Source organism: Bemisia tabaci, chromosome 1 (genome assembly GCF_918797505.1).
Source record: "Bemisia tabaci chromosome 1, PGI_BMITA_v3".
In the NCBI taxonomy this organism is placed as follows: domain Eukaryota; kingdom Metazoa; phylum Arthropoda; class Insecta; order Hemiptera; family Aleyrodidae; genus Bemisia; species Bemisia tabaci.
The window spans coordinates 51991405-52004294 of record NC_092793.1 but is presented as its reverse complement, the minus strand read 5'-3'; the positions used below and the strand labels follow the sequence as shown (position 1 = coordinate 52004294).

The following is a 12890-nucleotide window of genomic DNA, read 5'->3' as shown; positions in this document are numbered from 1 at the left end:
ATTCCACCAATCAACGTTCGAGTTTGCCCATTCGTTTGTCAAATATAGAGGAAAATCACAAGTCAATGATACGTACTTCAACTCCTTAAAAGTTGGGCACTTCCATAGAGAGAGTACTAGGGGGCTACGCCCCCTGGCCGCTACGCGGCCCAACCCCCTGAAGGCGCTCCGCGCCATCAATGGGCCGCTTCGCGGCCCCATTTTTACCCTCCTATCAGTGTTAGTTTTATTTTTCTCCTAAAAAAATACGATATGAGGTATACTTTAATTTTAAACTTTACTTTAAATTACTTTAAAATTAAAAGGACGCGTTTTGGAATGACTGCTTGATGAAATATTGCAATAAAACAATGAACAATGATAGTCAGGTAATAATTCAGATTTCATGTGTCGGGGATCGAACCCACGCTGCGGATATAGATTACGCATTCGACGTCTTAGACGACTCGGCCACCGCTCGCCATGAAGTCGTAGGTGCGAATCTTGTGTAGATAAGTGTAGAGCTGATGCGCAGGCTACCCAGCTACTGCGCAACCTCCTCGACCACTGCGCATCCTCCCGCGCATAGCGGCAGCAGTCCCGGAGCATTCTGTAAAGTTACTCACTTTTATAACGTGATTTTGAAAAAACCTGGGTCCTATTTCCAAAATCTAATTAGAGCGGGCACATCTAGGGCCAATTACCTGACGATCTACGCAAAAATCATGGAAATCGGCCCGGTAGAACGCTCAAACGAACTATGACAAAAAGTATAAATTTACATTGTTCTTATGAGAGAATTCGCAACTTTACCACGTAATATAAAAAAACCTGGGCCATATTTTGAAAATCTGAAAAGAGTTGGCTAATCTAGAGACAATTGCCCGTCGATTGCCGCAAAAATCATGAAAATCGGCCCGGTAGAACGCTGGAACTAAGCGTCACCAGTTTCGTAAAATTAGGAGGTCTCGGAGCTTATAGTATAGATATAGATGGACGCCGGGTCCCACGAAGACCCTTAGATTAAAAGAAAAAAAAGCGGCTATTCTGAGTACGAGGGGGTTGTTGTCAACCTGCTCCACTCACAGCGACAAGAGACCCTCCACTGGCCTCTTGGCGAAACTTTTACTTTCGGGGATTCAACAATTCCTTACGGACAATTAGAAGGGAGCTACAGTCATCACTCTCATTTCGGCTATTGACCTACCTACATGGTGGATGATGAGCTTTGGATGGCGTCATGAGCCAAACAAGTTTCCCAAGATTCGGCTTGTTTGCAAAACGAAACTGCCAGTACGTTGTTGACCATCAACCATATGGGTAAGTCAACAGTTTAATGCTGAAGTCCCGAAAGTAACAGCTTCCTGCCGAGATACTAGTGGAGGGTCTCTTATCTCTGACCACTCATTACCAACCTTCTCAAAGTAGAGGTTTAGACTGCAAAGATGTGTTTATGAAGATGGCATAAGTCACCTGTAACCTTCTCTCTACACTATCACACTAGTCTAAAGTTGGCTGCAGGTGCTTAGACACAAAGCCATAAAACGACAGGAAAAAAAAAAAAAAAAAAGATGGCATAACGGCGAAGAGGTTAGGAGATTGGCTGGTGCGTAGAAAATGAAAATAGTACTTACTTACTTCAATTAAAACGGTCCCAGGTTGATAATTAAAAGACGTTGGATCAGTCGATCTATAATATTCGAGTAAAGCAGCAGAATAATATAATTCGAAGATCGGAAATTTAAAACCTAGGAAGCACTATAAGATGCTGCTAGGATTGCATATTGTTTATCAGTGGAATCCCAATGAGGAACCTAAAATCCTTTGCTTCATGGGTTTTCAATATTTTCACTAAATACATAATGGTGTAATTTTCATGGCAATAATCATTATTCTCACACCATGAGATTCCTTTTAAATGAGAAAAACAATGAATTATGCAACCTAAACAACTCCTGATGGCAACCACCAGCTTTTAAATTTCTTCTCTTCGTTAAAGTCAATTGTCTCTTTCAAAACTTGCAATTACGATTTTCTTTCGATGTCTTAAACGTTGTTGAATATACGTACGATAAATGTATACATCGTGATGATTTCCATTTCTAGCAAGACAGCATTTCTAGCCTCAGGAAGGATGTTCAATCGAAAACTATGGAAACAAATTGAAAGGTTTTGGCGCCTTGAAAATGTGCCAATTGCGCGAGTAACTTCCAACTACATACAGCGTTTCAATTGTGGCTGCACAGAGAGATTGCGAATAATTCATTCGCTTATTCTAAACGGCGCACAGTGGATCGAGTCAGTGAGAGAGATCGGAAAAAATTTAGAAACTTTAAGACCTCATATACACCGTTCATATAAAACTTTGAGGTTTTTAACAGTGGTTCCATTGGTTACCTTGTAAATTCTTTTTAAGAAGAACCCCTCAAAATTTAAAATTTGACGATTTAAACATATAAAAAATTGGAGTTTTAGTTAGAAATTTCCTGTGCGACTTCCCTAATTGACTGGATCCACTGAACGGCGTTTCCTGCGGGTCGTCTGCTGACACGGAGGAGAACGAAAGACGACAGTTAATCATAGCGAGTGTAGGTCGCGGAGGCGAAGGCGCGGAAAAATACGTCAAGTGGTCGCGGGCAGGAGACAGGGTGAAAGGGAAGAACAATGGCCGCGCGCTCGGGGCGGCAAGAATTAAAAAATAAACGACAAGATGCGCCCCCGAGAGGAGCAAAGAGTCCTCCAGTTGCCAGATCCCCACTTTGAATTTCATCCTAAATTATTACAATTTGATCATAAAATAGTTTAAAAAAGAAAATTTCGAATGCATGCGACGTGCATACATACATATAAGTCGCTTTACAGCACTCCCTCGCGCTCTACGACTCTTAACCTCCACTGCTCTCTTTCAAACCACAAATCTTGGGGAATTGAGCACCTTAACATTTCAGCTTCAATCGCCTCCCCCCAACCTTTCATTGGGCGCCCTCTGCGTCTTCTCCCAGGAGGAACCCAATCAAGGACCTTCTTCGGCAACCTGTCTTCTGCCATTCTCTGGACATGACCATACCAAATGAGTTGTTTTGTCATAATGTCATGCACGATGGTCTGCTTGGTATCCATTATCTCCCGTACCGTCTCATTCCTGACACGATCCTTTCTGGAAATACCAGCGACCATGCGACGTGCGACTTCTTAAAATTGACCTTTCAAGATTGAAAAATACCAACAAGGTGCAAGACAGTGCAGCAGGTACTTGTTGATTTGTGAAACTTTCACATAATGTAATGCTATTGTCATCTTGATTTTTTGAACTTCATAATTCCGTAAACGACAAACGAAAACGCAGGAAAATGCGTAAAATTGTATTTTAGTGTGTATTCCTCTAGAAAGAAAGACAATAATTCGATTAACGACCCAAATTTTAAGCCTGAATTAATCAGCCTTAATTAAGCCACTAATTCCGTAAATTTAGATTTATTTTAATATTTATATCTCCGTGAATGTATTCAATTCATCCTGATTCTTCCATTGGAATAATTATAATATTGTCTTCTCTGTGAATGTATTCGATCCATCCTGATTCTTCCATTGGAATAATTATAATATTGTCTTAGTTTCGTACAAAAAAATTACCCGGAGAACAATAACTGTAGCTGAAATTTGCCTCAGTACCTAAAAATTTCCACATTTTCGTAAAAACATAAGAATTACTTGATTTTTGTGTGTTCTTAAAAGTTTTACCGATTTTTGCATTCACTCTCTTTACTAATTCAGGCTTAAAAGGTTCGTTGATTGAATTACTGTCTTTCTTTCCAGAGATAAACACACTAAAATAAAATTTGATTTGACCTGGTTTTAATCTCGCCTCAGAGGCTTCACAACTTCACACCTTTTCATATGATAAGAAAATAGAGACTCGTAGCATCAATGATATTTTCTAGCTTAGAAGCAGGTTAGCTATACAACATTTTTACCTCGCTGGTTCTGTTTTCCTTGCTCAAAAACTGTTATCTAATGAATGATACGCTTTTGAGATAGTCTGAGACGACAAAAATAAGTACAAAATTTATAAAACGGCAACACAACCACAAAACAAGAAAAGTTCCAGAGGGAGAGGGGATTGAGGTGGGGTTGACTTGAAGCTGCGGCGGGGGTGGGAGGTGTCAGTGCGGGCAAGGCGCCTGACTCTTATAATCATCCCCAGTTTGTTTTCCCCTCACTTGTCATATCATATTATCCTATTCATATTTTATTCATTTTATCGTCCAGTTTTATTCGTCGCGCCTTGCTTTTCCCCCATTTTATTTGCTCCGTGTCAATTTCTCTGCTCGCTCGCCGCTACAAAGAATTCATTTCTCGGTCGTTGAATTAACGGGTTGTGACTCGGAAATGAACGATGGATTAAGTTCAAGTTCCCGCCAATCGCCTCATCGAAATCCACTCCATCAAGCACCATTGTTGTCAAGCGGTGCGTAGAAAAATCCTTGAGATTTCCGTGACACTGAGACATGCTGAGAAAAAAAAATCCAGTTACCAGTTCCTCGACGAGAATTCTTGTTGAGTCGACCCGAAATCTCTTTAAAGATACGTCTTTAAAGAGACAAAACGTCTCTTTAAAATAGCAGAAGTATCATTTAAAACAAGGAGATTTCCTCTTGACTCAACGAGAAATCTCGTCCGTGAATCATTGATTGGAATTTCTCTCGATATTCAACAAAAATTTTTCTCTGTGCAATGGCGGAAACAATTTAACTGGCCCGTTCGTTTTTAAACGGGCTCGATCGCCAAAAACGCCATTTTTAAAATTATTTTTTTTTTTCAAGTTAGATAAGCAACAACCGAAGGACAATGTCGAGATAATTAAATAAATTACCCTAAAGTTAGAGTAAAATGTCAAAAGTATAGGAACATCAAACTGGCCTCTCTGCGGCCAATAATGTCGCAACGAATCAATTTTTGTTTTCGAACAAAAACTGGCAAAGGGGTAGACAATCTTAAAACTTCGTCTCTCTCTCTGAGAGGGATTTTCGTACTTCGTCTCTCTTAGTTTATTGTAACATTATTCACTTTCAGATCGTTTTTTTATTGGCGATTTCTTTTCTCGCAGGCAATTCTTTAACGATCTACTGAGAATTAAAACCGTCCTCAATAAAAGCCAATAAAAAGTTACGTTATAAAGTCATTTAATGAAGTTAATATGAATAATTAAATCCAATGAAATTTTCTTGATTCTTTGTTTATGATTCCAACAAACCGGCTGTTTGTCTCAGTGCTTGTCAAAGTGTGTAGGCCCCTTTTAGTACAAAACATTTCTGAATGTCGTCATTGAAATAAAAAAGAAAGGATGAATGGTGAAGACTGATGAAAAATCAAACACATCGATCTTTCCCTTTGGTGCTTCGTCAATGTCTTTGTTGGTTAGCAATGTCTTTGTTGGTTTCATCTTTCTACTCAAGAGTGAAAAAAGAGGAATAAATACAGAGATTTTACCACAATGCTCTGGGTGGGGGTGGAGGGTGGGGGGGGGGGGCGCAAAAAGTTAGGAGTTTTCCACCAATTTAGAGACGCTAACAGTGAATTTTGGGCATTAAATATTTTTTGAAGGTCTACGTAATACTATTCAAAAATGCCAGTAGCACCATCTACACCAATGGCGAGGTGTAAATGATCGATAATCGATATTTCTCAATTTAAAGCTATGGTAAAGAATCAATTATTGAGGCGTTCGTTGCGAACACCCTGTATATCAATCCTTTTCAATGGGTTTACATGGCAGATCAATCGATATCAGTAAGCACGCCACGCCACTGCGTCCAAACCGGAGTGAAAAACTTCGGTACTGACCGAAGTTTTTTATGAAAGCAAAATTAATGTTGGAGCAGCTATTCCAATTAATATTTTTCAACTAATTTAAAGGAAACGCTAATTGTCTTCAATGCAAAATTACGATGATTTTAAATTTAAAAGAAATTGTGTAGCTTCAAACCAAGTATATTCAATATGAATAAAGTGGTACAAAGCTGCTTAGAGTGCTTTTAATCATACAAAAAATCCGTTATATATTGTGATCAGAGGCGGAAATATTTCCTACATTCTTCAAAATTAATTATAAGTACGCCTTTTCTCTTCCAAACGCAGTCGCTGCGGAGCTTTGGACAAAATGAAACAGAGCCACCTGTTTGGAATTACTTGCACGGTCTAATTCGAAAGATATGATTCCTAAAGTGACCCGTCTTTCTTCTGCTGCTCTTTTGCTCCCTTTGTAATTATACAGACGAAACAATTTTCAAAAAGTTCCGCGAAGCAGTTTTTCTCATTATAATTGATTACCCCTCCGTACTCTTTTCCCTAGCACCTTTTCCTCCTTCAACCGGAATTCTATATAATTATTGTCTTAACGTCCACTCATCACTTTCGTGAACAAAGCTTGAGTTTCAAAGTGTTGAGTTGTTGACTTACGAGTTTAAAAACTTGGTTAACATTGTAAATCATCATGTACATTACTTTTCACAGTAAATTCTGCGCAGTGGTTGTGAGGCAGGATCCATTCGTCGAATACGAAATCTTTTTGTACGGACGATGCGACAGAAATTCAATTTTAAATAAAGGTAAAAGGTATGGGTTGCCCCTGCTCTGTATGTATCTCACCTGCCTTTGTAAATAACGCTTGAAAGAAAAGGGGGACTAAATATTTTCAAATGCCGCTGTCGGGCTTAAAGAGAAGTGCACGACTACCTTTCAACAACTCCTCCCTGCCCACCCCACTTACCCCGCTCTGAAGTCAGTATGCTGCGATTGATGGGTGTGATAATGAAGTTGGAGCAGCTTGCTAAGAGAGTTGCCATCTCCCTCGGCGACCCCCCTCCCCTCCCCCTCCCCCTCCCCCCTCCCCCCTCCACCGTTCGACAGACCATCCCCTCTGTGTGCGTCTCCAGTTACATACTCGAGACCGACAAACGTGTGTGTAGCATGCACCCGTAATCATTCAGACGAGCTGGTTTTAACAGCGCTTGTAAGTGGCAGAGGGAAGGGAGGAATAATGCAAAGGCTCAGGGATGCGCTGAAAGGGGAGCCCTGGATCGAGTGTAGGTGTTTTACAGGTACTTACTCTCTTAACATCGCCGAGTAAACAGACGCCTTTTAATGCACTTAAACGCTCTTAAACTTAGAGCTGAGGGAACGCCGCCGGTTGAATTCCAGTGGCGTGGCGTGAGTTGCGATATATCGATTGTTATGCCGTTTAAACCTATGGTAAAGAATCTAAGGATCTAAGAATCTAAGAATCACTAAGGTGTTCGCTGCAAACACCCTGTTTATCGATCCTTTTCCATAGGTTTAGACGGCATAGAAATCGATATATCGCAATTCACGCCACGCCACTGTTGAATTCCAATGACTACTAGGCGTAACAGTGGTCTCTGTGCCAGCGTTGGATCGTCCCTAGGCGGCATTTGAGTAGCTTTATAGGGAGGGCATGGACAACTCGAAAATTTGGAGGTTAGGTTTGATCAGGGCATGTAGCTCTTGGGCCCAAAAGGACAGCCAACCTGAGAACTCGCATTATCCCGTGGTACTAATTTTCACATTTCAACTATTTACACTGATCAAAAATCATAACAGCACGTATAAAACTTTGATTTCGCATACATTTTTTCAGTTTCAAAGTTTAAGACGCTTGTTTGCAAAGCTCTGTCGGCCATATTGAGTAATCTTCCAAATGCATAGGTAGGCAGCGGCTTTTTTCTGGTGCTTTTCATTTTTCACGTTGTCGCCCTTTTGGGCCCTAAGAGTTACATAAATCGAGTTGTCCTAGGCGGCATGTGCCTGGAAATTGTGCTTGGACTCTTAAAAATTAGGAATTTTGTGCCCGGCGCAACGTAGAACCTAAATGTCAGTGCATTCTTGATTCCTATTGCAGCCTTCCTCCTTACAAAATTTCTTGTTTCTCTTAGCCCGGAACGGACATTATGTCTATTCAGCCCGTAGCTTCTTTTTCAGTTTAGTGTTGTGACACAGAAATCGGGTTTCTTACGATCGATCAGCAAAAAATACCATCGTTCTTCGAGCGAGCTTATCTCACGTTTCCGAAGGGGCGAGGGCTCAGAGTGACTGCTCGGCGGTGAAACAAAGTTAAATATTACGAGTCGGAATGAAACATTTTTCTCCTGCTCCGGTTGAGGAGACTCGATCGCCCTTTGGCCCGTCGTTTCCGGGTGGCGGGGCCGGCGAAGTTTTGATGGCCTCGCAAATGAAGCGGCGAACAATGCGACTCGTAAACAAGGAATCATCCAGCAATCTGCGCGGACCGACTCGAGTGAGGCCCGAGTTAATCAGACTTCCAGCGTCGCTGACGGATCCCACTGCTTTCGGGTGGGATCCAGCGGGGAAATCCGGAATTCCCGCGGCGATCTGGCGGGTCCGGCTCGGAAGATTTGTGTTGCCGTGAGCTCCGGGCTCCTTTCATCAAAAGTTGTGCGTCATTTTAATTGTGTTATCACCTCGAAAGTGTTGAAAAGTTCTGCTGTAAATGATTTCGCTTTTTATCAGTCGCCCAGACTGCTTTTCCCTCCGCTCTAAATTGAATGAAATGTAACTTTTCTTCCTCGTCTCTCTTCGCCTCTGCACGGCTGGTGTTTGAGCGCTGATCACGCGGCTGTAAGGGAATGATAGCTTAGCTTTGTAGAGCGTACGGGATCGGGATGCGGGATGACGTCAACATTCAATGGCGAGGCGTGATAATCGAGTATCGATAGTATCCCATTTAAAGCTATGGTAAAGAATCGATTGTTATGGTGTTCGTTGCAAACGCCCTGATAATCGATCTTTTTTCATAGGTTTGAATGGTGTATCAATCGATACATTACAAAGCACGCCACGCCGCTGATGTACATTCCGAAAACTGTTTACGGGATTAGTGCTGAATATTAGCTCGAAAATACCGAAATGGGTTACAATTGGATCAGATTGTTTTGTCCGCTACAATATATGCTAGAAACCCCACGGTAAAAATCTTAGCATTGTAATCAAACTAGGTGAAGGTTAAGTTCCAAGTTAGCTAAGACGTGTAAATCTAAAAGTACTTTTTACTTTCTCGCTCCCCTTGCGGGTAGAGGAGGTATTGTCATTTAAAAAAAAAAAAAAAAAAAAACCGAGTGATCGGAATGAAATGTAAAGTGTGAACTTTGGTTGATTTAAACTACAGAACGGTAACTGTTTTTTGAACGTTTTAACTGACGGACAAAAGCATTAATATCTACCGAAGAAGGTGAATGACTGCTTATTCGGCTTTCATTGAAAAGAGAGTTGAATGGTATCAAGTAAGTTGTAGGGGGAACTGAAACTTCGCCATGAATTCAATATGCTTCCATTTTACACAATAGTTTTTGTCAGTCTCAAAACCATTAAAAACTCTGCCATTTTTGACTACAAACCCCCGGGTTAATTTTCGGAAAAATGACTGGCATTTCATTCGAATCTCGCGGTGAAGTATAACAGCGAAGTAAGCTGAAATAGTGAAATGTGACAAACCAATGGCGAGGAAAGCGCTCAAAGATTCGATTTAGTCTCGATTTCCTGTCCTGCTTCAAAGTCTTCATTTTTCACGTTACTTTGTTTCAGTTCAATTTTGATTCGTATCGAGCATCAAAGCGGTAAATTGAAACACGACGTAAACCTGTTTCGGCCCATTAGAGAAAACTGAAAACCCGGAAACCGGAGGAAACCCGAACGATGAATCAAAATTTCTAAATCGTGCTTGTAAAACCGCATACGTTCCATTCTTCAAATACGGAGCAGACGTGTTTTCCAGTTGTTATTTGGTGAGCACCCGATGGATCTACGCGACAGGATGACCCGGAAATGAGAAAAAGCTCCGCAAAAAGAGATAAGGTTTGGAAAATGCGAGATGAGTAAACTCATTGACATGATCGATGGCAGTGATATCACTGATATCTATGCACGTACACTGGTCCATTGAAACAATGCCGCCCGGACGTGTTCAGTTTTTTGAACTCCGAAATAGAATCGCAGCTTTGGGTTTCCGATCGATAACGAAACTTTGCGAAGCAAAACTAAATGTGGACAGGCATTCACTAAACTGCGCACCTAAAAAAGGGGGCAAACTATAACGTAGTAAAATATCATTTTTCGATAGACTATAATGATGAGAAAGTTGTAGGATTCTTCTTCGCGTGCGCTTTGATTCGTAAAATTCGCCCGATAAAGTTACGGTCTAGTGATTTCGGTCTAAAATCAACTGAATAAATGAAGTTGGCTCTTCAACGCTTGATGTACTGGAAAAAAAACACATTCCAGACTCTTAAAAACATCGACAAGAAAAAGTACTCTTGATTCAATCGGAATCTAGCTTAAATCAAGAATCAAGCATCTTAATTTAAGCGGATTTTGTTTTGATTCAAGCAAAAATCCGATTGAATCGAGAGTATTTTTTCTTGGCAATGTTTTCAAGAGTCTGGACTCTAGATCCAATGTGTTTTTTTTCCAGTGTGTTTGACCTCTAGTTGACCTAAAACCGGTGAAACCTTTATTGCATTGTTTCCTAGAGAGTAATTTGTGTACAAACCGTTAAAATAAAAAATTACTTCGGTCCTTACAACAACAACTTGACCCTTCTAGATGTTTGAAAATGTTAATCTTGCCTTACCTCCCACCGACATAAATTGTGCGGAAGAAAATGAGCTCTCCTGAAACATTTTGTACACCTTCCTTGCAAAATTGAGATTGAAAGATTAGCTTAGTCTTAATTTGGGACGATCCTCACTTTTGTACGTCTTGGCTCTTGGGGCTGGTCCCCTATCCTTAACAGCATCGCGACACCTCCTAAGCATTGTCTTGGATCGTGTCTGAGAGCATTTCCGAAAACAAATGAGAATGCACGCCCAAACCAATCAACAACTTGTTGGAGTGAGGAAAAAGATTACCCCTTAAATCGCTTAAATATTCAGCACAGACGTGCAAATAAGAGGATTGGATATCAGAGGGATGAGAAAACACACGATCGAAGATGAATAAATGAATACGTAAAAGTGCTTTTGAGAGCGACTTTCAATGTGCTCATTTTGTTTTGTTGTGCCACAAACGACTGCTTCAAACGCTTTGTACAAATCACCGTTTAAATTGTGTATTCAGTATAGTAATGAAGACAGCTATAAGCTATTCGAGACACCTAAAAATCATTTTTCTTCACTGAAAACACTGTTTGCTGTCATAATTTATTAAAAACTGGACTTGATTCCATCTAACGAGTAGAGGCACCAATAAATGACAGTGGCAAACATAAACTTTTCACATTAGAGTCCTTAGTTGTTTGCTAAGGGTGGAGACATAAATACAGAATGTAAGTAATCAACTGTAAGAGAGCAATATTTTGCGGATTTTAGCTGCACGCAGAATCAATGAGTTTTCTTCCGCAGGTCAATTATTTGCTGTTCCTTGCTTTCTATGGCCTACTGCTTCCGTACCGGCTAAAGTAGTGTTACATTGTCAGAACAGCGAAATAACAGAGGATCTCAATTTAGCGTTGATAATATTTCAATGGTTTTAATTTCATCAGAATTTCTTAGACCTGTAAAATTATTTTCTCCGTCTGAGACATATGAAACTTACATGAATTGAGCCCTTCTGACAAATCATGATGGTGATTTTGTCTCGACGATAAAATAAGGATGAAACCAATTCCTGCGACTCACTAATTTGATGAAAAATAGGATGGGGAGGGATTGCCTACTCTAAATTTTTTGGACAAAAACGTGGAAAAAATAACAGGGGAAGTTTCTTATATTGACTGTTGAAATTACCTCTGAGTATTAGCGAAATTTTTGTGGACTTATAAGGACAAATTTCAAAATTATAAATGGTTGTAGGGGGAAGAAAAAAAAAACTTACGTAATTCAAGGCTAGGTCCGGGTGATTGGTCTGTATCCCGTCGTCCAAAATTGACACCACAACTCCTTTTCCCGTGTATCCTTTTTCCCAAGCAGGTCCAATGTTCATATCGAACCCATCTTTAGCACCTCCATTCTGAAACAATAAAACGAAGCGATTGGGTTAGATCAACAACTTCATGCAGATAAACAAGAAGTAAATACGTAAAAGAGGGTTTTAATAAAATACCATTTTCTTTTCCAATGATAAACTTAATAGTCCAGTTCAATTTGAAAATGATGAGAGGAAAAGAAATGCAAATCTACCTTGAGCCAGTCTCAATTTTAGACGAACAGTTTCAACGCACCCGTGTTGAGGAGCGCGCCCAAATCATAGTCTGCATTAGCTGAGGGTAAATTGATTTTGAAAATGAACAGGAAATAAATACATATCTTGATTGCAAAGATAGATAAATTGAAAACCCCTTCGCAACCCCCCCGCAATATAGCACTTAGGCTACGTCCGCAATCTCGGATATTGGAAATTTGACTAAAAAATCGAGTTTCCGTAAAAAAAAATACCCCCTGTTATCGAGTTTCACAAAAATCGATCGAACAGGAGCCCATATCGCACTGTAGACCATGTCAGCCATCTCGGATTTTGGAATTTTAAGAATTTGACTGAAAAGTCGAGAGTCCTGCCAAAATTACCCCCTCCCCCCCCGGTACAAGACGGGCGCGCTCAAAACTAAAAAAGTTTCAAGAACAGGTTTTCCTTCAGGTGAGCCTCTTTCGATGTACACATTCAGAATGATAAATCTTTCATTTTAAATAAATTAGGGCTTAAATTTTTGTCACGGACAATAATGGGCATAAAATATGCGAGGTAACTTGAAATACAGCAGTTAACAGGTTGACCAGTCTTATTAGGTAGAGCAATTAACTTGAGTTAGGTTTGAACCTAAGAATACAACTATATCAACTTCGGTGTGTTGCACAGTATCACACGCAATTGAAGGCGTTTTATAT

The 12890-nt window shown here is 40.3% G+C and overlaps 1 protein-coding gene across 1 annotated transcript in view; it reads right to left on the bottom strand.

Moving 5' to 3' along the window:
- The window catches only part of Fur2 (furin-like protease 2), a 536496-nt gene that overhangs the window by 38518 nt on the left and 485088 nt on the right, over positions 1-12890 (bottom strand). Inside the window, exon 4 of the mRNA XM_019049259.2 lies at positions 11884-12018. Within this exon, the coding sequence (XP_018904804.2) occupies positions 11884-12018 (135 nt within the window). The remainder of the gene's footprint in view (positions 1-11883; positions 12019-12890) is intronic.